Raw genomic sequence first — 25,816 nt, 5'->3', positions numbered from 1 at the left:
AATTATTGATAACATAAAAGTCTTACAAACATGATGGTGAACGTTGAAAGAAAATCTCTTTCTCTTCTTTATGGTAAACCAAACGATTACAACCTGGACATTGGAGAGTTTCCCGAGAGAGAGAGAGAGAGAAAAAGTTCTGGTTTAATTGAGCCAATGAGAGAATGGAGGTAAAAATTTAAACCAAAACACTTCATGGAAAAGAGCAAAAGGAAAATTGTTGATCATCTTATTAACCAGTTGAAGTGAATTAACCAATCGGTGCATCATCGTATATAAGCTCTTCGAAATTTTTCTCTTTCATGGATCCAATTGAATGTCGGGACATTTTTCTTGCATGTCGACCAGAACTCTAATTAATTGGAAAACATTGGAAGAAGAAAAGTTAATCAGCCAAGATTTGGATAAAAATCGATAGAAAATCGAGAGATAATTACTTGATAATTTCTTGAATCTTCTAAATCAGAAATGTTCCTTTCATATCCTCCTGATGATGATTGTGAATTTGATCCAGCTGATCGTATGGTGACATGTCCAGTTGGTGGACCGATAGTTGCATAAGTTGCCGTTGATCGAGTTGTACCACATTTATCACTATATTTTGGAGTATTCTTTGTCATTGTTGATAAATTGGAAAGTCGTCTTATAGCTGAACAATTAAGAAGATGAAACAATCAAACAAACAGAAAAAAAATCAAAGTCTTCAGTCAAAATTTTCTCTTCATCACTTACCCTCTTGTTGACTTTTCTTATATTTCTTTACATAGATAACGGAAGCAATGATGGATATTATAACGGCCAATAAACAAATTGAGAAAACAATTAACAACACTAAATTACGCTGAGAGAATAGGAATGATAAACCTGAGAAGAGAAAAACAAAATACAACAATTAATTGTAAGGAAATTTGGACAATTTAAATTATTTTAAATTCTCACCAAATGGACTTGATGAAATTCGAATCTCTAATGGTTTACTTAATTCACTTTCTCCGTATAAATTGGTCGCTGAAATTGCGATTACATAGTCCACATTTTTCTCTAACCCATGTAGAGTATAAATTGTCCGAAAATGACTTATTGGAATTATATTGTCATAATAAGAGTTTCCCTTTCGTTTAAGATAAATTGTATAAATTGATATTTCATCAATCAATGGATCCCAAGTTAATTTAATTGAATTTGAGTAAATATGATGAGATTTAATTCGTGGTAAACTTGGAGCATCACCTTCAAGAGTCGAAACAATTAACTCCTGAGATGAAGGTCCTTGACCAATGGTATTAAAAACTTTCACCGAGATCGTATAATAGGTTGACCTTAGTAGACCCGTTAAACTAAATTGGTAACCATTTCCTAAATCATTGGGATAATTAGCTGATACCGTTTTGATATAATCTTGATTATTTCCTGATGGTTTATAGTGAATATAATAACCGGTTAAATTACCATTCCAATGTTGCCGTGGAGGAGCCTGAATCAATTATATAAAACAAAGTAATCAACAGTTAATTGTGAAGGATATTTGATTTAATCACTGCAATAATTACCTTCCACGAGACTTGGATTACACTTGATCCCAAAGGTTTTACACTGACATCAACTGGAGAAGCACTTGGAACTACATTAGTAAGGAAAACGAATGAATAATTGTTATTATTATTTTTCTTTTCTCTTCTAATTAAATTTCCATTGATTGAAACTTACGTTCTTCACTTGTGGTGAATTTATGGGAATTCGAGGGTTGACCTGAGCCGATACTATTTACCGCCATCACGGAAACATAATACAATGTACCTGGACTTAAATCTTTGAGTGTATGTGACGTTTTTCCAGGATCTAATTGTATCTCATTTAATTTATTATTAATTCCTGAACCTTTTTCCCCTTTCCAATAGAGTAAAGTGTAAAAGGTTAATGGTGAATTACCAGAATAAGGTTGTGACCACATGATTGTTGCACTTCTTGACCATGATTCGGCTACCCTTAAATTGGATGGTGATTCAGGTGCTTCTTGAATTAACAATTTAATGTTAATCTCATCGGAACCATGATCGTTTTTGGCAGTACAAGTGTAAACACCTCCATCTGACCGACTAGTGATACGAATTAATATCTCGGAGTTTAATCCTTTACCAGTTTTCGTCTCATAGTAATCATATTTACTATTGTATTTTAAATTTAACGGTTGTTTATCTCGTAACCATTGAACTGTTAATGGTTGATCACCGATCGCTGGACATTGGAGATTAGCACTGGTTCCTTTCATCACTTCTTGGGTCAAGAATTTACTGTTATTACCGATAAAGCGAGCAGGCACTGGAAGGAAAAGAAAATTAGTTAATATTGAATAAGAGGAAACAATTTACATTCTAATCATTGGATTAGATAATTAATCATGTACTCACAGAAACATGCGAAAAAAATGAGATGCAAACAATTAACGAGAGAGATTCAAATAGAAACCAAATAATAAACCGAAATAAAAAAAGTTACATCAATCTTATTGAAGAAAATGAAATTAAAGCATTTTGATTACTGTGGATATGAGAAGTTAATCGTTAAGGGAACAAATCATACCGATTAAATTGAGCTTAATTGTTTTCTTTAATGGGTCACCAATCTTATTATCAGCTGAGCATTGAAGGTAAGCTGATTTGTCTTTAAAATTTAATTTTTCACTATCAATGAGCAGAGATCCATTGGCTAAACTGGTCATTCCTTTCACCATTGAATTACTGTTAATTTGTGCGAAATTGTTTTCATCTGAATTAATGGGAAAAGAGTAAAAATTAATTCATGTTACAGTTAATTGTATCATTCATCTTACCTTGAGATGACTCACTGATTAACCAGGTAATTGTTGGCATTGGATTACCAGTTGCCATACAATCAAGTATTTTAACCTCTCCTTGTTTCATCGAGAGGTCAAACAATTCAAGTATCCATTTGGGTGGAGTGTAGATGGTCAATGGAGCAGTAAATTTATCCGACCCGAAGGGAGTATTAACAATACAAGTGTAATTACCATAATCTTCTAGATTAACTGAATTAATTAACAAAACTGAAGCACCTTTAGCAGGTAATAGTTGATATCGTCTATCTCTTTGCGAGATAATTGCTAAATCAACACCGTCTTTGAGCCATTTAAAGTCCGTTTGAGCCGTGATAGTGGACAGTACACAAGTGACCGAAACAGTTTCTCCAGCGATTGTGCTTTTTGGAAAACTGAATGGCTTAATTTTGGGATTCGATGCTCCTGTGGACAAATGTAATGACAATGATGGATTTGATTATGAGAGAGAGAAAAACGGATCAAATATAACACAATCAATCATTTCTATATAAACAGAGTTGCTTATGGAAAGAAAACATTTTATACAAAATGAGTTTTATATTTACCTTGAGAGAAGCAAATAAAACTGGTAAATATTGTAACTGTAAACAGGAAATTTTGATCACTTGGAGGAATCATTTTCATCAATTAAGGAACAAGGGTGATGGTTAAATGAAATAATTAAGAATCACAAATCAATGGAGAGAGAAATCAATTAATTGAGAGGAAAATGTTCACCATCATGTTGTTGTTGTCTATTAACAAAGGGCGAGGCTTTTGGTTGAATGTTAATAAAAAGGTTGAGAATCATTTTCTTGGTTGATTGTTGATACGATCTTTTTTATCCTCGTCTTTTCATGGACAATTGTTGATGGTGGAATGATGAACAATTTAGTAGATTATCCATTGATTAGAATAAATTATATGTACATAAGGAAAGAGAGAAAGAAACACAAACAGAGGGAAAAGTGGCGATGGAGAGATGATGATGATAAGAGATTCAGATTAATAACATTGAAACATTGAAAGAAGGTGGAAGAGGAAAATAATAGAAAGAGAGAGAGAGAGAGAGAAATAAAGACAGGGTGAAAATCGAAGGAAGAAGATGAGGATTGGGAAGAAAGAGAATTTGGTTGAGTGGAGAGAGAAAATGTGAGCATGAATTCTAAGTGAATTTCTGGTTAAATGGAAAAGAAAGAGAAGATTGGAAATGATTTCTTTCTCTTTTTTTCCTCTTTCGAATTTCTAACAATTGAATTAATCTTCACATCTATTAGATTATCGAGCGAATTTCAAAGATAACATTTCCCTCCAAATTTCGAAATCAAAAGTTTCGAGAGATATTTTATTCAATCTTCGAATTCATTTCAAAATTACTAAATCAACAAATTCTTTTTATATCAGAATAAACTCCCAATCTAATTCTTCCTTTCAGTTATCGCTCGAGTCCTTGGATGGCTCATTTAGACTTCGAACTATGACCAATCGTCTTTTCATTTAAAATCATCTTCTTATGACCTTGAAACGTTAAAACGTAATTAGCATCTGAAAATATCTTTAAACCAAAAGAAAATTCTTCGAATATTAAATTAGATGTATAATCATTGATAACAATTAAGTTTCGATTATTTTTCTTCCATTCCAATTTGCCGCCTTTCGATTGAAGCGAAATCTGGTGACGAATCTCATCAAATTGGATACGAAAGATTCCCGCTGCTACTTGTTGATACTCGATTTCAATATCGATTGATTTTAAGTTATCGAGATAAATTACTGATAAAAATTATGATTTTTCTTGATTAATCTCAAGAATTGTTCGATCCATTCCTTGAAATCGATTGGAAATCTTCCATGTCAGATTTTCCTTCTTCAGAAATGATTCTAAGTGAGTTATCGATAAGAATCCAAAGAAAAAGTATCGATATCTTTGTTTCGGGAACAATTGTTCCCGCTCATTCAAAGAGCCTCATTGTGAAAGTGAACTTGTTTTATTTTGATCGTTTTATTTTCTTAATTGTTTATAATTGTTTTACTTTTTAATTGTTATTAGTTAAATTTTCTTAATAGAGTTTGTCTCATATTGAATGTAAATATGAATTCAGTAAATTATTTAAAGTGTGATAAAAGATACGAATCTCTTTCTACTATGACCCAAAGATTTGAAGAGAAGCTTAAACTGTAAGTACAGTTTTAGATTTTCTTTTCTTCCATTTCTCAATATTTTCTGATTTTTATGCTAATTGTGATTTGCATTTCTTTTAATACCTTCGTATTAGCTTCATTCAAGTTGACCCTATGGAAGAGATTGAAATTTTGGGTCAAAAATTACAATTTAATGAGTCAACTACACCCGAAGATGTGATACATTATTTTTCTCTGGTCAAGTAAGTTTAATAAATTTTATTTATTATTGTTCATTGTCTTCTCAGTGATAATAATCATCCCTTTTCTTTTGCTCTTTTCCATTATAGAAAAACTATTAGTATGTTTAGAGCTGGAATAACGGCCAAAAGATCAGCTTCTAATAGATCTCTATGGTCAAGTTATAGGGAGCAAATTTTTAACTTTCTCAAGCTCATTGGAGGAAAAGTTGGTAACATAGATGAAAGATTAGAGCAAATTATCATCAAAGAAATCATCAATTTAACTACCTTCATGGGAAGATTATCTATGTTAGAGGATTTTGATCCAAATATTTACATCATTCAAAGCGAAAGTCAATCACCTTCTCATCAATACTTACACGTTTGTCTTGATATTTGGTTGATTTCTTTTCTCATCTTATGTGAATACAACAAACGAACCAGGGTGAAAATTGATCTCCTCAGTGATATAAATACATCAGATGATTTTAGAAGTAAATTTTTAGAATGTATTCTAGCAGATCTAATTTATGCTTCACTACAAAGATTTATATCAACCAAAGATTTACGAATGGTGCCAACTTTGGATCCTTACTTTTGTTCCTGTCATCGCGTTTTCTTTACAATAGTTAAGAGTCTAGTCCATTTGGATTCAGCCATTCTCAACCTTGATCCATTCTGGTTCCACTATAATTCCGTGATGGACACATTTTGCGAAGAAAACCGAAAAGAGAACCAAGAAAGAGACAGTCTTACCACTTATAAACGTGTTCCCAGTAACTTTACCTCAGCCGCTAATCTTAACATTGCCAACATTTGGCTTATGAGTAATCTAATGGAGCTAATCAACACATCGAAAGAGAAATCAACTGATCAAGATTTTTGTAACTCTATTGGTTTCACCCATTCGATTATTCCCATTTTACAAGAATACGAAGCTTCCGGTTTTACGCAGAGCGAATCTATGGAAATCTCTTTGCAATTATGTTACAATTCTGTTAAAAGATGTGGAGTTTGTGTTGATATACCTTCAGAGTTTATCAAATGTTATCTTAAGAGTTTAACCTCACCCAGTTTGTCGAAATCAGTTTTTTATTCTTTACCCAAGACGAGTAATCAATGGTCTCTTAAATTGAGAATCCTTTTCGAACGAGGCTCAGCATCAGACTGGGATGATAAAACTCTTGCACTTCTTGTTTTACTTTTGGAAAAGGTGATTTCTAAACTACAAATTAATGCCAATGATATTCAAAATCTACAAATGTGGAAGAAACTTAAAAGTGATATTTTCTCTGCTCTATCAAATTGCCCTGTTGATCAAATGAATGAGATTCAGTTACACAAAGTTTTTACAATCTTAATTGTTTGCTGCTATGCATCGGACCAATTTTATACCGATCTTATTGACAGATTCCGAGAAACGGCAAACTTAATCATTAACAGATCAATTTACTCAATAAGATGCAAATTAGTGATCCAATGGATAATTTGTTCAGCTCAAATGCTTCCCGATGATTCTGACATGAATAAAATGCTCTCAATTGCATTTGAAGTATTCGATAAACTGGCTGAAGTTTACTCTAAATTGGACAAGTCAAATCGTGTAGCTCGAGATTCGTGTAGTGAAATAATCTTACTCTACTTTGATGAGTTGATCTATCTGTCCGAAGTAAAAGTTGATACAATAGGAAATTGTCCCCTGATTCCTGCAACAATCTGTAAAGTTTTCGCACAATTAGCTGATCGAGATTTATTTGCTGTGGTTACATCAATTTCCAACATTGTTCGTCATGTTCGTAATTATATTCCCAAAGTGTTAACTTCGTCACCATATAAACACTCATACGGACCATTTATAGTAAATGTGTTAAAAGATTTCATGGGATTTGTTAAAAATCAATACGCGAAAGGAGCAATCGAAGCAATGAATTTATCTCAAGTGGCTGCGAATTTAACTTATCTAAGTTATATCAAAGATTCTGGCAAACTGAATTCATCTGAATTTCGTTATAATTTTTTCCAATTTACTTGTCACCCGAAAGTTGATCTCACCCAACGGGAAAAATTCTGTGATTACTTATTCCAAGATAACGATCCCCTAATAGTGAAAGAAATCAGTGATTTTCTACCTGAATTAATGGATCGTTATATTAAAAGTGATGAATCGGGACAGACTCGAATAAAAACTGTTCTCACTAAGATGATAATCTTCATAAGTATTAATAAGGATAATCATGTAGATGAATTATTCTTCCTAAACTGTTTGAAATGATTCAACGAGTTCTAAGTGTTGGTACTGTAACTAAATTACTTCGACTTTTGGAAACATTTACCAAACTATTGCCCGAAATGAAAGAGAAATTAATTCGTAAAGTGGCCCAACGAACTCATGAAATGGAAATCGAAGGAAACAAAGGAACCAATGAAATAAAAGAAGCTTTGAGAAAATTTTTCCACAATCAACAGAACAATTTATCTTCTAACAAATACAAAAGCTCAATGATTTAATTCAATTGATTACCAATGTGATCAATCAACCATTAGAAATCTCTGAATCATTTACGTCACAACAATTTTCATCTTTAAAAGATTGACATGAAATCCATTGTTAAGGTATTGATACATTTTCTTTTTTCTTATTTCATGAGATTATTGATGATCCATTTAATTGAAATGATGAATTCAATGATGAGTAGTGCCATGCTAATACCAAGTTCCCATCTCTTAATTGTTGCAATTTATTTCAATGGTTGGAGTGAAAACGGGGACAATGAGTTGAAATCTCTTCTCAATCCGATCTCTGAGACTTCATCTAATCAGTTAATCTATTAAATTGATTCATTTTTTTCGTATATAAAAATTTCTAATTTTTTTCTTTTTTATTCTCTCAAATTTCAATTTAGACTCGAGGAATTGATTCTACTTGAATCATTTAATGGATCAACATCTAATTTACCACGATGAAACCTCGAGTTACCGCACTAGTGAACTTACTTGTTATAAGGGCTGAAATGTCTCAATTGAATGAGCTATAACCTTGGAAAAAGTTAAATAATCAATAGTAATTTAATTATGCTCACTGAGAAATTAATTTCCCATGTGTTGAACGAGTTATCTATTCAAAAGGAAAAGATGATCACCATGTGATTCCATGAGAAATGTGACTCCAATGAACAAGGAAGAAATGTTTCTCGTGTTTCCAAACAAAAGATTAATTTTTACCAATCAACAGAAATCAGAAAGTAAAACCAACTAATCACAATTATAATCAACTTTAAACCACTCAACCTTTTAATACAATCATCCTCATCATCATCATCATCATCATCATCTCTCTCTCTCTCTCTCTCTCTCTCTCTAGTCAATCAACCTTTTCCAACTTAATTCAAATTGATTACATTGAACTATTGTAAACACTACTGGTGGTTACTTTTTGATCATCAATTTAAATTACTCATCACATCTTATCCATAATCATTCATTTGTAACAAATTAAATTCACTTTTTAATTTACTCAAACCAATTTTTGTTAAATAAAATAAAACAATTACCTGAAATTAAAATTGACTCAATCAATTTACTAGAAACAAAAATCAACTTTGATTATAACCACTGAATACAAACAATTATAATCAAGATAATCGATTGATTGTTTAACAAGACTAACCATTAATAAGAAACAGTGTTAAAAATATTTACATTTTCAAGAACAAAACTAATATTAGATGAAATATTTGTTCAAATGATTGAAATTCAAAGTTTTCTGATTACAGTTATTGATTTATCTCTTTTTTTCCAACGACAATCAGTAAACAATTAGTTAATCCAATAAATAAAGTCTATTATTAACACAATATAAACCCGGAAGAAGGTAAAAGTGTCAAGGATGATAACCCTGAAAAAATGTTGATCTTTCCTCAAGGTTTACTCAAAATCACACGAGCAAATAATCAATGTGACTTTTCAACTTTCTATTGGCTTAATTTCAAAAACAATCAAACAAATATTCCAATAGTTGACAATCAACTTTAACATTTTAATCAATCAATAAATCACCTTGAGATCCAAATTAAGAAACAAAAAAAAATCGACAGAAAATATGATCAATCAACACTTGGAAAAAAGTTTCGATCTTTTAAATCAATACGAAAACAGGAAATTAATTGAGTATCAGAATTTTAGTTACCATAATTGTATTGCTGTTCTTTCATAGAGTTAATTGTGATTCCAACCAAGGTTGATTGTCGTAATTCTTAAACTTTGAACAGCTAAATTGTGAGCTCGTAACTTACTAAATCTATGAAATGGTTGAGAAAATTTCGATTCCAATCCAAGGGTGAAAAGAGAAGAAAAAAAAGTTCCGTTGATATTGTTCCTTTTTTTGGCTTCTCTTTCCAATATCGAAACAAAAACTCGAAGGGAAATCGCTAATTCGTTGATTAGATTTCAACTTGACAGGTAGTGGAATAATTAGTCTGTCAAACAATTAGATTACAACATTAACTTAGAAAAAGGATAAGGTGAGAGAGAGAAAAGTGGTCAAGGTTAATATTGTTTCTTGGAAAATGATTGTATCCGTTATAGTTGTTGCTGCTACGCTCTGATTGAATATTTAGCCATCAATTGTATCACCACCTCCAAAAACAGAGTCACAATTAACCTGGAAGAGAAAGTGAAAAGAGAGAGAAAGAGAGAGAGAGAAATTAATTACAATTAACTGTTGTTTACAACAGTTTTTCCAATCGTCTCTCAGTTGCCATTATGAAGTTGATCAAAATCTTTGGTCAATCCGATTAATGTAACAAATCGGATCTAATTTCTTAGTTTAATTCATTATTTAAGTTTGTGTCTGTGTATGTGATTAACTTAATCATCAGTGTAGAAAAAGAATAATCAATTTTCTAATTGTTCTAGTTACCAATTGATTGGAGAGAAAATCAGAATTGAGTAAAAATTTTCTATTCCAAATAAAGTGAATCTCATTTTCGTTTGATAATAATGTCAACTCTTGATGTTTCTCCAGAATTGGATGCGACCTCAATTCCGTCTCCATCTCCAATATCATCAGGATCATCTTTCTATATAATTCTGATACGAATTATTTTAACATGTTTACTATGTTTCATTGGTTATTATTATTTGTACAAAAAAGCACAATCAATGAGAAGACGAAATCAAATGATTGATAAATTACCTGGACCCAAATCGTTCAATCCCTTGATGGGTAACCTGCCAATAGAAATATTGAAATACATCGGAGCGGATTACGAAGCCTCGAAGGATTTATACTACAGTAAGTAGATAATCTTCATTGAATCATCGACAGGGAGATTGCGAGAGAGAGAAATTAACTAATCAAGGAAAAGTTTACTTTCTTTTGTGATCGATACAAAGATTCAGTTTGTACGATTGAGTCGAGTTCGAGTCTCACCCTTTGGGTTCATCTTTCGAGTGAAAAGTTCAGAAATTTTACCAAGAACGAAAAGAATTGATCTGATATCGATCGTCGGGTCTTAACTGATGCGACGTAACTTTTTGTTTTGTTTCTCTTTTTTGGTTAATTGTTGAGTTAATTTCTTTTGTTTAATTGTTCAGTGCTGTTAAATGCTGTTCGTGGTTATACACAAATCTATGATTCCGATAGGATATTTCGTCTTTGGTTGGGTTGGGAACCTGTTGTTATCCTTTGGAAGCCCGAAAACGTTGAAACTATTTTATCAAATAATTTTCTATTAGATAAATCATCTCAATATGATTTACTTCATCCCTGGTTGGGCACTGGTTTATTAACCTCCACAGGTAACAAGTGGAGATCACGGAGGAAACTGTTGGTTCCCGCTTTTCATTTTAAAATTTTACATGATTTCGTTCCCGTTTTCAATGAGCAGGGCAACGTAATGGTTGACCGATTAAGGGAAATCGCCCGATCCGGTCAACCAATCGACATTGTCCCTGTTGTTACTGCCTGTACTTTGGACATTATTTGTGGTCAGTTGTTTCTCATTCTCATTTTCTCAACAATTTAGATTGACAACATTTCCTTTTCTCAACAGAAACAATCATGGGAGTATCAATTGGAGCTCAAAATAATCCCAACAATAGTTATTGTCGAGCAGTTTATGAGTAAGAATAATATTTTTTTTTCTGTTCTTGATTATCAAACAATTGGAACTTTTTTCGTTTATATTTATCATTATTTTCTTTTGTTCTTTTTTTTCATCTTTTATTCTCTTCTATTCTTGTTCTATTTCAGGGTTGGTGAGTGTTTCCTTGAACGTCTAATGCAACCCAGTTATTGGCCTGATGCAATTTACTACCGATTAGAAAGAGGCAAAGAGTTTCGTCGGAAAGTTCAACATTTACACGATTTTACCATGAAAGTTATTCGAGATCGTAAAGATGAAATGATGAATAAACAAGTTCGAAGACCATCAACAATTAGTTTATCAACGGGTTCCGGTGAACCGATTTCCCTCACAATGCCTGCATCAAGTGAACGGCGTTTGGCTTTCATGGATTTACTGTTGAAACATCACATTAATGGCGGTGAACTTTCAGAAGAGGACATTAGAGAGGAAGTTGACACTTTCATGTTTGAAGGACATGATACAACGGCCATGGCGATGTCTTGGATAATTTATCTTCTTGGACACAACATGGAAGTCCAAGATCGCCTTGCACTCGAAGTCGACTCATTGTTTGACGATTTAAACTCTGAAATTAAAGCCGACGGTTCAAACGGGTCAACAACCGAGATCACTTTGGACGCTATTAAACAGCTCAAGTATCTTGACTGTGTAGTTAAAGAGGGTCTTCGTCTTTGTCCCTCTGTACCTTTGATCGGTCGATCGGCTACCGAGGATATGACCATTTCCGGCCACACTGTGCCCGCTGGAACTGTTATCTATTGTTTCATCTATCAACTTCATCGAGATCCTGAAATTTTCCCTGACCCTGAAGTCTTTAATCCCGATCGATTTTTACCCGAAAACTCTGGGGGTCGTCATCCATTTGCTTACGTACCTTTTTCAGCTGGACCTCGAAATTGTATCGGTCAAAAGTTCGCCCTTGCCGAACTTAAAATTGTCCTTGCTCGACTTATTCGTCATTATCGATTCGTTTCCCTCGATCAACCTGACAAAGTACTTTTCACCATGGAAATGGTTCTTAGACCCAAGGTACCGATTAAGGTCAAAGTTTACGAACGAGTTTTCAATCGGACACCATTTAGTTCACTTAATATGGTCCAGTAATTAATTTAATTTCCTAATTGTAAGCAAATTACTTGATCCATTTAGTGTTGAGTGTTTACATCTATTAATACATAAATTGTTTTCCTTTTTCATAATCAAGGAGAAATTAACTCAATTTGTTATCTTCATCTTGTCGGTTCATTTTAATTATAACAATTTGATTCAGCCCTGAGTTGGAATGAATTGATTAATGATTAAAAAAAAGAGTGATAACAATTTACTTTACTCTTTTTCAATCATTAGGTTTTAATCATCGTCCCGGAAAATTAAAAGGTAACATTAATTGTGGATAAAATTACTTTTAAATTTCCTGGTTGATCAGTAAATCAATCAATGTTTTTGTTTTGTTCAACGTCCGACAATTTAATTAAGTGGATTGAAGCTTAATTGTTTTGTTATTTGATTGTTTTCACGGTTCATCTTGTTACTTTTAGTTTGATTTACAACTTGACAATAATAGTAAAACAAACGTGTCACTTTTCAATGAATTTAAATCCACTCCAAATCTAATCATACAAACTAATTGTCCAACAATTAGGATTGTGGTCAAAACTTGAGGCACAGCCAAGGGAATGTCCGAGATCCAACATATACAACTTATCGTATACATTTGATGGTTGATGATACAAAAAATTAACATTATCATCATTATTTTCACCAATAACAACAATAATGATTAGAAAAAATTACAATAATTAGAATAACAAATTGTCGGATAATAAATAGAAGCACATTATTTGGTTTGTTTCATTTGATTTTGATTCCTCTTTGCTTTGTCAATTCACAGAATCAGCTAAATTGTTGATGTTGTTTCACTTAAGGTGTAAGAATTAGTAAATTAAAATAGATTGTGCTAATTGTTGGCTTTGATTTGGTTACGTGATTGTTTTACACTTATTCATATCCGAACTCCTTTGGATGTTGGTAATTCGATAAAATTGAGTCTTGATTCTAGTGATTTAATCTCCTTCTCAATTCTCCAATTAAAATCAAATTCAGTTAATTTGAGACGTTCAAGTGTTTGTAATAAACAATTTGCTTCATCGTTCATCGCATTGTCAAAATCTTTCAATTTACCGGGAGAACGTTTTGAAAGAATATTTTTCACTAATGTTTCCAATTCGTATAGATGATCATCCCAAACTTCCGGCCAATTGTATCTCATAAAAGCGATCAATTTAGCCAAATATTCAACATTAGTACCACACTCACCGGAAGCGAATGAAATATCACAAGCAATGGTCATTGTAGGTGCAGGTCCAAGGAAGAAACGATTAGTTGGGAGAGCGATGTAAACTAGCACTTGGAATGATGATGATTGGGATGATTGAGATGAAGGTGGGAAAAAATCATCATCATCCCGAGGTGTGAATTGAACCATTTTTGCCTCATAACCACCTTCTTGACATTCACGTTGATCCAGATAACTTTTACCTTTATCTTCATCTTTCATAAGATAAGCTCGACCCCAAGTAATTGCCTGTGTAAGTATATCGATAAATAAACAGAAAGAGAGAGAGAGAGAGAGAGAGAGAGAGAGAGAGAGAGAGAGAGAGAGAGAGAGAGAGAGAGAGAGAGAGAGAGAATAAAATACAACCATAATTTACACAATCTGATTGATGAGAAAAGGAAAAGAATAGGAAAATTTTGTCGTTTCTTACAAAATAAGTAACCACAAAAGCCACTTACCTCTTTTTCAGCGATAAGAGTTACCACTCGACCCAACTAGAGAGAGAAAAAAGGTAAGAGTAAATAACAAAAGAATAGAATTAACGGAAAGAAACAGAGCCCGAGGAATAAATTTTCTACTAAGAACGAAGTTTAAAATGAAAAATTTGAAGAAAAAGTGATTGGAGATAATCCAAACCACCTACACATTAGAGGGCAGAGAGAAAAAGATTTGTAAGAGGAAAAACATGGAAACAGGAAATAAGACAAAAAGTTAAAGTGTTAATCCGGCTTTTACCTTATCAGGTGTTCCTCTGTGAACATCATTTCCTTGCCAAAATCGTCTCTTGAAACCCTTTATTGAACCAATGGAACTTCTTGCATAATTGAAACCAGGATTCCAAATAAGTGAACCATAGCCAAAAACCCAAAGAGCTTTTGAATCAGCAGAATCGTTTTTCTCCTTAGAAACACCGGTTTTCGAGGTTGTCATCTTAGTCCCAATAAAAGAATATTGAAAATTTCTAAAAGAGTAAAATTTGTTCCACAAATAGAAAAGTAAATCAATTGTAACCGTAAAAAGGTAAACAATAAGAAAGGAAGGTGATAGGGTAAGGTTGAAGTTACACTAAAAGATGAATTCGTTATCATCAAAAACCAGACACAATTAAGAATGAGTATATATTAACACTGAGAAAGAGAAGACACACTAATTTAGTTAAACGAATAATTTGTAGAATAAATATCAAGGAATATATAAAAGAAGAAAAATCAACAATTAGAAGAAAAAAATTAACAAAAAAAAAATGGAAAGAAAGAGAAAAAGGTTAATGAAAGAGCCAAGGCACAGATGGAGAAACGTCAAAGGCAATTAGAAACTCACTGAACAACTAAATTCACTGATAATCTACATCATGATGATGATTACAATTCTAAAATCAGATAAGTGATGGAAAAGAAGAAATGAATTTCATCAGATGAAAATGAGAGAGAGAGAGAAAGAGAGAGAAGATGAAAAATTCTTTCACCATGTTGAGGGCAAAAGAAAATTGAACAAATTTGAAAAAAGAAAAAAAGAAAACAAGACAAGTTTCGCCACCTATGATCGCCGAATGTAACTAGACAGAAGTTTGGAAAAGTTAATGTTAGTAATTAAAGAATAGAACGGAAAAGTTGAGACAATTGTGTAACAATTTAGAAATTGTCATGCACAAAATATCGCAAATTAAGTGGAGGAAAATTTAGCTCATCGAGTTGGTCATCGGTCTTTGACCCTTTTCTGTAAAGTCACGATTGACCTGAGCACATATTCACTTGTCTTGATTGTTGATTCATCTGATAAATTGTTTTCCATTCATTGTTTGATTATCTAAATTGTTATCAATGACATCGCGGTAAAGTATCATCATCATCATCATCATCATCATCGTCTTTGTCTCTACACCTTAACTACCTAATATCTATCATCATCACCACCCAAAAGACAAACTTTTCATTCAATTTGCTGAATCATTAATGTTTGATTTTTACACTGATTGTTAATCATTTCTGCTTGAAATTCAGGTAAAGATGAAACAACATGCTGTTCATGATGAAAAAGCAAGAAGATAAGTTTATCTCTCTCAATTGGACATCATCTTAATCATTTTCTTAATTTACATTATCTTAACCATTGTCATCTCGAATCAACAATTTACCTCAATTCTCACAAAACTGAAAACTTTTTTTTTGTTCGTCTCCATTCAGTTCGATAAAAAAAAAGTTCTAACCATTAAAACTTTTCAATTTGAATCAAGAATCACGATAAATAATAATTTCCAGGTTATTGTGATACTTTCACCTTCTTTTTCATTTTAATTCTATTTAAATAAAGACAATTACGATGCTGATGATTAAGATGATAATCTGTGAACACTCAGTGAATCCTAACCCACTACTCTGTTAATCTGTTAATCTCGTTTAGTAACAATCTTGTTATTAATTTACTCAGAAAAAATATAATCCACACAAAGAGATATTGTCTCATCTATTGGTCAATCAGTTGCTGACCAGTAAATATATTGACCCACCCAAAAAAAACAAAAGGGAAAAGATAAAGATAAAGGCCTTTGAATAGTTAATAATAGTTATTGTTATTCATGATAAATTGTTAATCCATGATGGTGATAATCATCATCTTCTTAATCACTGCAAGACCACATCCTTCAGTAAATTAAGATAATCGTAATTATCTTCATCTTCATCTTTTCTTTGTTTCTAATTGTCGGATTTTCTTTTTCATCTTTTTTTCTCCATTTTTTTCAAATTTCCAATTTCTTTTTCTTTTCTCCATCAATTCCACCTCCTCATCATGTAAATCACCAACAATTGAATCAATAATTTCAAGAGGATTTTCCTGATCAAACCAAATAGCCAATGTCCATAAAGAAACAAGAATCTCAATCACAATCACCATCATCATCATCATCATCAGAGAGAGAGAGAGAGAGAGAGAGGAAAACAATTAAACACCAACAAGTACCATTAACTAATTATCTTCATCACCATCAATTGTAACAACGAGTGGGAGTAATTTACCTGTAAAAAAAGTAACAGAAAATCATTATTATCATTAAGACCTACACTTAATCATTGATTTTGATTCAACTGAAAATTAACGAAATAATTTCCAAATGATAATAATCAACAATCAACATGAGAAAAATACTCAACAATTTGAGAAAACCACTTAATCAGAATTGAATTAATTTCCAATTGAACAAAAAAAGAACCATAATTTTAAGTGTAACATCTCATCAAGATCAATTATCATCTTCCACCTCCACCTTCACCTCCTCTTCCTGATTGATTGATAATGACAACCATCACCAAACCATCACCTAAATCATATGCAATTTAATTCACAATCAACTAATTATTACCCAACAATTGAACAACAGCAATTTCTTAATGTGATTTATCAATAATTTCATTGGAAAATGATAAATATTCATTTTCACTTAAAAATCTAAAATGAATTACATGTTCATCTCAACTCTCTTTTCGCATCTTCACTTAATCTGCTTTCTCATCATCCAACATCCGAATGAAAATGTCACTCGCAGTGACAATCGACAGAGTGAGAGAGAGAGAGAGAATCATCATCATCATCTTAGAGAAACCTTTTTTTTCTCACATAGACTAAAGAAAGAAAAGAAAGAGAAAAAAGTAGATAACAGGTCAAAATGTCTATGGTACTTATATTGTGCATATGTACCTCTCCTTTCCTCTTCTCCTTCATCATCTTCTCTCTCTCTTCTCATCTTCTCTTACCTAAACTAACAGCTTGTGCTCCCTTTTCTTCCAACTCTCTTTCCCTTTAAAAAGTGGACCTGAAAGAGAAAAAGAAAGAGAAGACAAATTAAGAAGTAGTTTGAGAGAGAAAACGAGAGACTCACTCTCCATATCCGTCTCATTAGAAACAACGTCTGTTCCTCCTGTGGGAACGGACTCACTTCACCAGCTTCTTATTCATCATCATCATCATCTTCGTCTTCATCTTCATCTTCATCTTCCTCCTCCTTCTCTCTCTCTCTCTCTCTGACCCTCTTTGAATAAACAGAAGGCAGATTGAGAAATTATCATTCTAATCATTGAATCTACATGTTACTTGGATATTTTTTTGTCTTTTCACTATCAACCTTAATTTCCCATGTTTAGTATTTAAAACACTTCAATTCAGTTGTTATCATGGAATTGAATGAACATTTCAATTCCTAATGATAGCGAAAAGAAATAAACAAATCAAGATATATCGTAATCTTCACAGAATTAACATACTAATCGTTAATCTTGTTTAAACTTAAATCCTTTAAACAAATTATATTAATTGGTGACAAACATTTCTCACATAATTAAAGGTTAGCACTGCGTTCGTGTGGGTTAGTTTGTTACTTTCATGACCTTTCATGTTCAATTAACAAGCGGCACCACACACAACAGTAACAATAGAGTTAATTGTCATTTTGTTTAATAACAATTAACATTTTAAATAGTTGATACAATTTCTTTTTATAACATTACCTGGACACGTAAATTTTAGATAATTAAATTGTTGGTCTAGAGTGTGCAATTAAAGATTAATGGAATCATTGAATAAGTGGAAAGATTCAGCAATCAAAAATGATTCGGTATAATAACTATAACAATCGTTCTGATTATCATAATAATCAATTTGATTTCGGCAAAAGTTTCGTTTTAAAAGACAAGTTGATCTACTTGATTGTGTTTATTGTTACTGTCTGATGATGGTCAGTCCAATTGGTGGAAGATCCGATTCATTGTATTCACATGAATTCATTGGATTAAATTGATTCGGCATCAGTCATTTTCCTGATGAGGGAAATTGCTATAAGTAATATGAGTAGAGGACATAACATGTAAAATGTATTACAAAAAAAGGAAACGAAATGAGCATCAATCGCCAATGGGACAAAAATAGTAAATACAATCAATTGTTACCTGTTGATATGGGATCGCTCTTACATTTATCTCTCTCTCTCTCTCCTCTTCACCTTGCGTATTGAATTTAGGTTTTTTTTATAGTAAAAGATCAATGTTGTAAGATGAAGATGGAGGGAGAAAGGGAGGATGGATAATAGAAAGAGGAGAGAGATATGAAGAGGGAGAGGGAGAAATAGTAATAGAAAGAGAGAAGAGAGAAGAGGAAGATGTGTAAAAAAAGTCATTGAAGAAACTAAATTTCTCAGGTCACCCAAAGAGGATGACCCAATGTTTTTAAGAAAAACACTAAGTCTTTGGACGAGAAAAGAAGAGGGAAAGAGAGAGAGAGAGAGAGAGAGAGAGAGAGAGAGAGCCAATAGTCAAGCTAAAGTCCATTAAAAAAGGATCCACATCCGGTATAATCATATTCCTTATTTTCATCATCATCAACCTCAACATCAACATCAACATCGCCATCACCTTCAACTTCATCTTTATCTTTCTTTCCTTATCATCCTCATCATCATCTCCATTTTACATTGGGTGTTATCCGTTGTGTGTCTAATGCTACAGAATTAAGCAAATAATGTAAATGATAATCGAATAAGGTGGATATACAATATTATCGGTAGATGATTACCTAAAGTATGAAGAAGAAAAAAGAAAAAAAAATTGTTATTAACACGCAATTCAAATTTTCTCATCGATAAACAAATAATTGAACTCTCCACTTACTCTTTATCAAAAGTAGTATCATGAGTAAATCAAATTAATTGTTTGTTGTGATAACCACAGTTGACTGAATTTTCCAGCTCATTGAATGTTGACCGTATTCATTGTGTATCATTTTCATCTCACCTTTTCTTCATCAGTATCCATCATCGTTGGATAACAATCGATAATCGAATTGTTAATCTAGAATATTGAACAGAAAGTAACAATTTCAAAATGATTAACTGTTTGATAGATGAGAAATTAATGTAATCTTTCATAATACTCACAGAGTATCTCCATCATTGTCCATGGTCCAATGAGCGATAGTTAGATGAAGATGAGTCTCAATAACAAAGGTCAACAGGAGGTCACAAGAGTTTCTTTCTTTCTCATAACGTAATCTTATTAAAAATACGAAAAGCAACAGAGAATAATAAAGAAGATGGAGAGAGAGAGAGAGAGAGAGAGAGAGAGAGAGAGAGACGAAAGGTAAGAAACAGGAAGGAGAAGAGGAGAGAAGATGAAAGGAAGGGAGAAACGGTCAAGACCAAGATGATCTCCATATGTACAGTCGCTAAGGTAAATTTGCGGGTCCATTTTTTATTTTCTAAAATAAATGTCCCATGGAAAGACACTCAACCTGTCAGAGAAAAAGAAAAAGAAAACAAGTTGACATCAGTTCACAGTTAGAAGAGAATGGATTGAGAGAGAGAGAGAGATCGAAACTCTTCATCTTCTTTGTAAAAGAAAATTTCGAGCCTTCGAAATGATAATTCTATATGATGACCATGTTAATGTTATCATAACAATTTAGATTACCTCAATTAGAATCAATCAACACTTGATTTTACTCGATTAAAATCAATTACAACGAAAGGAGGACTAACAAGATATTAAGAGAGAAACAATTGATTATCTAAATTAGTCGCAAAGTCTTTGTGATTATCCGTTTCTCGTTCAATTGTTAATCTTAATCCTTTCAATTCAATTGTTTCACAACACAAACTATAATCCAAATTGTTTACTCAAGTCTCAACAATTAGTTTAAGTAAATAAATCACCTTAGAATTATTAATCCAATCAACTGATCATCAAATCGTCTTATGATAATCGTTGATTGTTTTCATCTTCAATTGTGTCTAGAGAGAGAAACATGTAAATTGTTACAATTATGAAAACATCGCAACAATTAACGGTTTAATTGCTGCCGAAAAGATCATTGGTAATATGAAGATGAACAAGTTAATTAATAGTAAACAAAACATTTAGAAACAAGAAAAAGATGAAAACAATCAACACAATCGGATAGAGATAAAAATGGCGGAATGGAAAATATTTAAACTTTTATTTCCGGTTGATAGTGATGAAGATAAAGATTAAGATGATGATGATATAGATGATGATTTGATTGATTGTTACCCCACACAGGTAAGGATAGAAACTACAATTAATCTTTCACAATTCTGTGTGTTGACATTAATCAATCAATCATCATCAAAATCTTAACCACCATAGGTCATGATCAAGGTTTTCTGAGTTAATTGTGATCAATTGAATTTCAATGAATCAAAATAGAGAGACAATTGATTTTGACATTAATTGCGTAGTATTAAGTGAATGTCATCAATTGATTGTTGATAATTTAACTGTTTAAATATAAACAATTTAGATGAGTGGTAAGTTAATTTGGTTTCCTTGTTTCCAACACAAAAACGATTAGTAAAAAAAATGTTCATTTTAATTTTCCATCGTAATTGAATTAATTGTTGCTGTTAACTGCTGCTCTTAATCAGTTTCTTTATCCTTAATTATATTTAAACAAACATTAACACAATTAATGTTCAACACAATTTAAAGTGTGTTAGTTATTACGATGATGATGATAACAATCACATGTTCAACTTTCCTCGTAATTGTAATCATGTTATTGGACAGAATACAAAAACTATCGTAACAATTAAGTTAACAATGTTACTCTTTTTTTCAATTGATTATCGAGATTGTTATGATTAATGATTAATTTCATTAAGTAAATCAGATCAATGAATGTTAACTATTATTCGGACAATTTGTTTGTTTGATTATTTAACATGTTAATCAATTGAATTTCGGCAAAATTTTTTCATTTTCCTTATAAAAGATTAGTTAATTCACTTGATCATTGTTGTTGCCTGATGATAGATAATTGGATGAATACCATGATTACATTAATGTATTGGATTAAATTGATTCGGCACCAGTGATGGTAGTAATGATTGTAGTTGATTAATGAGCTCATTTCATCGGTAAATCCAAGGTGAATATTCAATAAAGTTGATTTGTATCAATACTTTATAATGAGATAGAGAAAGAAAATTGAATAAAAACGAAAAGAAATGAGCATCAATCGCCAATGGGACAAAAATAGTAAATACAATCAATTGTTACCTGTTGATATGGGATCGCTCTTACATTTATCTCTCTCTCTCCTCTTCACCTTGCGTATTGAATTTAGGTTTTTTTTTTATAGTAAAAGATCAATGTTGTAAGATGAAGATGGAGGGAGAAAGAGAAAGAGAAAGGAGAAAGGGAGGATGGATAATAGAAAGAGGAGAGAGAGAGAGATGAAGAGGGAGAGGGATAAATAGTAATAGAAAGAGAGAAGAGAGAAGAGGAAGATGTGTAAAAAAAGTCATTGAAGAAACTAAATTTCTCAGGTCACCCAAAGAGGATGACCCAATGTTTTTAAGAAAAACACTAAGTCTTTGGACGAGAAAAGAAGAGGGAGAGAGAGAGAGAGAGAGAGAGAGAGAGAGAGAGAGAGAAGGAGCCAATAGTCAAGCTAAAGTCCATTAAAAAAGGATCCACATCCGGTATAATCATATTCCTTATTTTCATCATCATCATCAAGCTCAACATCAACATCAACATCAACATCGCCATCACCTTCAACTTCAACTTCATCTTTATCTTTCTTTCCTTATCATCCTCATCATCATCTCCATTTTACATTGGGTGTTATCCGTTGTGTGTCTAATGCTACAGAATTAAGCAAATAATGTAAATGATAATCGAATAAGGTGGATATACAATATTATCGGTAGATGATTACCTAAAGTATGAAGAAGAAAAAAGAAAAAAAATTGTTATTAACACGCAATTCAAATCTTCTCATCGGTAAAATGATCAAAATATCATGATAGAAATAACAATTTCACAATATATGTAACAATTTACTATATTTACTTTAACTCACAATTAATATTAGTTCTTTAACATAATGTAAATGTAATTGTTATTGTTATAAATTAGCATAAATGTAAATAGAGTAAATATCGTTTCTGATATGCACAATTGACTGATTTTTCCAGATCATTGGCGGTTTCCAATTAAATCTCATTCTGAAACATATACTTTACAATAAGTTATCATTATTTGATTAATACTACAACATCAATGATGAAGTAATAATTAACTGTTAATTTGAAATTCAATTGTTAGCAAAAAAAAGTATTTCAATTTGCAGAATAAATTTACTATTGATAAATTGAGTTTGTTTTTTTTTCTTCCTCAACCAACACTCACCATGGATCTAATATTGTACATGGTCCAATGAACGACAGCATGATAAGTATTATGATGAAGATGGAGATGGAGATGGATATGATGATGAAGATGAAAAAGATGATGATGTGAGTCTCAATAACAAAGGACAACAGGAGGTCAAAAGAGTTCTTTTTCTTTCTCATGCGTAATCTTATTAAAATTTAAGAGTAAGGAGAGTGAGTGAGAGAACGCGAAGATCACAAATCTTTACAATGGGGTGGAGAGAGAGAGAGTAAAATGATAAAAAAGGAGAGAGAAGAGGATAAGAAAAATAGGGTGAGAGAGAATTGATAACTTACCTATACCTTAATACATGTAGATTTACCTTGGAACTGGGTACGGAAGATAAAAAAGGTAAGATGCCAGGTTGGTAACGTATTTTTCCTCCGTAAAGGTAAGGTTACTGTCGAAGAGAGAGAGAGATGCATCCATTTGTGACGAGAGAGAAGAAGAGAGGTGAGAGAGAATAATAAGTTGAAGAGTAAGAAGCAAGTAGAAGATGATGATGGTGATGATGATGACGAGAGGAAAGCGTCAACTATTGAAGACAAAAAAAACACTGGGATCCATATACACAATCAAGGTATAAATTCACTTTTTTCTCTGGGAAAAGTTTGGTAAAGTTCTGGGAAATGGATAAATCGTTTTTATGGAAGGACAATCAGACACGTTAGCCCTAAAAGAAAGAGAAAAAGAAAGATGTTAACTTGGAACATTTTAGAAAGAGAGATGAGAACAAGTGAGAATCATCAGTAAGGTTATTAGATTAATTCACAGTTTTTAGTGACAATTAGATGATCTGAAGGAGGAGAAGAATATTAGTATTGTTATAATTATCCCAAGATTCTCTCTTGCTTCTTACTTTTCTTCTATTTCGTTATGATAATTTCTTTATGACAATAATTCCACTTTGTGTGTGACAACCTTTTCCTTAATTTCGTTCTGAGAACATAGTTCTCTGAAAAATCTTGAACCAACAACAATGGAGTAGAAAACAACAAGAGTGTGTGTGAGAGAGAGCGAGAGTAACCACCAATATCCACATGCTTAACTTTCCATAGGCTTTCAACCGCAACGATCGTCATCTTGTAATATTACATAGTAAATGGAAACATGAACATCCAGAAGCTTAAGACTCTTATTTATTCATCCACTGACTTTTTTCATCATCACCATCTCTCTCTCTCTCTCTCTCTCTCTCTCTCTCTCTAGTTTTCTGCTCTCTCCTTCTTCCTCCCTCTTCTTGTTTCTTATCCTCATGTAGTGCCTTGCACTTATTTTCTCACAGACCGAGGAAACCAGAAAAAAGAGTGATAATAATCTTTCATAAAAAAGGCAGTGGAACTTTTCAAAATCAGGAGAAGACGAGAGAGAGAGAGAGAGAGAGAGAGAGAGAGAGAGAGGAAAAGTTGTCATCCATCTGTAAGACAAATCTTTTCCTTTCTCCTTTCATTCATTAAAGAAGTTACTACTTTTTGAGCTTTCTCTTGTTTTCTCACAGCTAAATTGTCCATTCAATTCAATGACACCAGGTAAGATGATGAAGAAAATGATGATGACTCTCTCTGATCATGGTAAAAAATTAAATCAGCAACCGGCTCAATAAAGGAGATAAAAAGAGACAACGAAAAAGATTAAATGAAAACCATGACGATGAGATGATGATAAAAACAATGGAAGATCATTGGTAATATAAGATGAAGAGTTGAAGGTAAAGTGATGAAAGAGAAAATCAAAACAATCTAAATGAAAAAAAATGCAATGATGATAACTTAATAACATTTTTTTCTACACTCACCTTTACACTGATTAGTTGACAATTTAGATTGATAAAGAAGAAGAAGATTAAAACGATTAACACATAAAATCTCACAATAGATGAAAGAAGGAGAGTAGAAGAGAGAAATTAGATTTAAAAAAAAAAGAAAAATAATCAAACAGCCAAAGGAAGTGAAAGAGAAAAATGTCCCAAGAGGATTTTTAGTGTCAATTATTTTTCTCTTATCTTATGTTGGAATAAAAGTCAGTCGATGTTTGTCTTATCTCCATGGGAACCGATTGATTATCTAACAAGAGAAAGAAAAAGAGAGGGAAAAGGGTTAAGAGAATTTTCCAAGATGGCGACCATAGATTAAAATGGAGAACAAATTAACCGATCAACTTAACCAAATCACTGGTATTTGTTAAAATATTGATTAAGATTTTTGATTAGCCAGACAATTAAGATTAATCAAGACACAGAGAAAGAATAAAACAAATCAGAAGAGAAACTGGAAAAAGGAAAAGGAAATCAAGTCAAGGTTTTGTCTTTTCTTTTCTTTTCTTCTTCTTGTTTTATGTTCTAAATTAACAATTATCAAACCATTAACATGACGATTAACAATTAATTTCTAAATTAATACCTTGGGGCTATGGAAGTTGATTATTAAACCAAATGAATACACAAAAAGGAGCCACAATCAAAAATAGCAACAGGTCAATGTAGTAAAAAAAATGTCAGAGTGAAGATAAACAAAAAACAAGATAAAGAATGGAAAAAATTTAAACTATTATTTCCGGTTGATGATGATCAAGATATAGATGATGATTTGATTGATTGTTACCCCACACAGGTAAGAGTAGAAAACTATAATTAGTTAATCTGTCACAATTTACTCATAAAACACCAACATAAGGAAACCGAATCAAGATGAAAACAATTTCAAGGGAAAAAGTTATAATAACGAACAGGTAAGAAAAGAAAATTTTTTTTTCTATTCTTTTCCAAGTGTTGACATTAATCAATCATCATCATCATCATCATCATCATCATCGTCTCATCTTCTTCATCAACATCTTACCTTTATCTTCATCATTTCATCAACTTCCATAGGTTATGATTAAGGTGGTAAAAGAGTCAATTGATTTACTTTGAA

The 25,816-nt window shown here is 32.1% G+C and overlaps 4 protein-coding genes, 1 long non-coding RNA gene and 1 other non-coding gene across 13 annotated transcripts; 3 read left to right on the top strand and 3 right to left on the bottom strand.

Moving 5' to 3' along the window:
* Positions 1 to 6: 6 nt before the first annotated feature.
* Positions 7 to 3,900, bottom strand: LOC128387554 (cell adhesion molecule Dscam2-like). Its single transcript, XM_053346756.1, has 9 exons — positions 3,403 to 3,900; positions 2,831 to 3,259; positions 2,581 to 2,766; positions 1,708 to 2,319; positions 1,551 to 1,621; positions 940 to 1,474; positions 733 to 864; positions 438 to 649; positions 7 to 352 (listed from the first exon to the last, which is right to left on the bottom strand). Exons 1-9 carry the CDS (start codon positions 3,479 to 3,481, stop codon positions 251 to 253), a joined length of 2,358 nt encoding a protein of 785 aa, XP_053202731.1. The 5' UTR covers positions 3,482 to 3,900; the 3' UTR covers positions 7 to 250.
* Positions 3,901 to 4,781: 881 nt separating this feature from the next.
* Positions 4,782 to 8,762, top strand: LOC128387536 (uncharacterized). The gene is given in 5 exon segments (XM_053346739.1): positions 4,782 to 5,014; positions 5,113 to 5,220; positions 5,308 to 7,448; positions 7,451 to 7,812; positions 8,103 to 8,762. Coding segments are annotated over 4 exon segments (2,592 nt in total). The 5' UTR covers positions 4,782 to 4,928; the 3' UTR covers positions 7,708 to 7,812; positions 8,103 to 8,762.
* On the top strand, positions 7,880 to 8,008 carry LOC128387764 (small nucleolar RNA U6-53/MBII-28). Its single transcript, XR_008325167.1, has one exon. It is a non-coding gene; the product is annotated as a small nucleolar RNA U6-53/MBII-28 (small nucleolar RNA).
* A 1,126-nt stretch (positions 8,763 to 9,888) lies between the features above and the next one.
* Positions 9,889 to 12,567, top strand: LOC128387527 (cytochrome P450 4C1-like). The gene is made up of 4 exons (XM_053346731.1): positions 9,889 to 10,492; positions 10,795 to 11,187; positions 11,253 to 11,322; positions 11,453 to 12,567. The coding sequence occupies exons 1-4, from the start codon at positions 10,198 to 10,200 to the stop codon at positions 12,450 to 12,452; spliced, it is 1,758 nt and encodes a 585-aa protein (XP_053202706.1). The 5' UTR covers positions 9,889 to 10,197; the 3' UTR covers positions 12,453 to 12,567.
* Positions 12,568 to 12,667: 100 nt separating this feature from the next.
* On the bottom strand, positions 12,668 to 15,123 carry LOC128387528 (glutathione-specific gamma-glutamylcyclotransferase 1-like). The gene is made up of 3 exons (XM_053346732.1): positions 14,419 to 15,123; positions 14,142 to 14,177; positions 12,668 to 13,932 (listed from the first exon to the last, which is right to left on the bottom strand). The coding sequence occupies exons 1-3, from the start codon at positions 14,611 to 14,613 to the stop codon at positions 13,351 to 13,353; spliced, it is 813 nt and encodes a 270-aa protein (XP_053202707.1). The 5' UTR covers positions 14,614 to 15,123; the 3' UTR covers positions 12,668 to 13,350.
* A 4,640-nt stretch (positions 15,124 to 19,763) lies between these two features.
* On the bottom strand, positions 19,764 to 25,718 carry LOC128387548 (uncharacterized). 8 transcript variants are annotated; one of them, XR_008325087.1, is made up of 9 exons: positions 25,304 to 25,718; positions 24,700 to 24,967; positions 23,764 to 24,643; positions 23,201 to 23,577; positions 22,881 to 23,106; positions 22,552 to 22,708; positions 21,744 to 22,407; positions 20,378 to 21,645; positions 19,764 to 19,956 (listed from the first exon to the last, which is right to left on the bottom strand). It is a non-coding gene; the product is annotated as an uncharacterized LOC128387548 (long non-coding RNA). The 8 variants fall into 8 exon arrangements; XR_008325088.1 differs by having other exon boundaries at positions 22,552 to 22,696; positions 25,304 to 25,717; XR_008325091.1 differs by lacking the exon at positions 22,552 to 22,708 and having other exon boundaries at positions 19,765 to 19,956; positions 23,764 to 23,986; positions 24,374 to 24,643; positions 25,304 to 25,716.
* Positions 25,719 to 25,816: the final 98 nt, after the last annotated feature.

The sequence above is a fragment of the Panonychus citri genome, unplaced genomic scaffold, assembly GCF_014898815.1.
Source record: "Panonychus citri isolate SS breed McGregor unplaced genomic scaffold, ASM1489881v1 Contig00092, whole genome shotgun sequence".
Lineage (NCBI taxonomy): Eukaryota > Metazoa > Arthropoda > Arachnida > Trombidiformes > Tetranychidae > Panonychus > Panonychus citri.
Note: the sequence above shows the minus strand (reverse complement) of the source record. Positions and strands in the feature narration are given on the sequence as shown.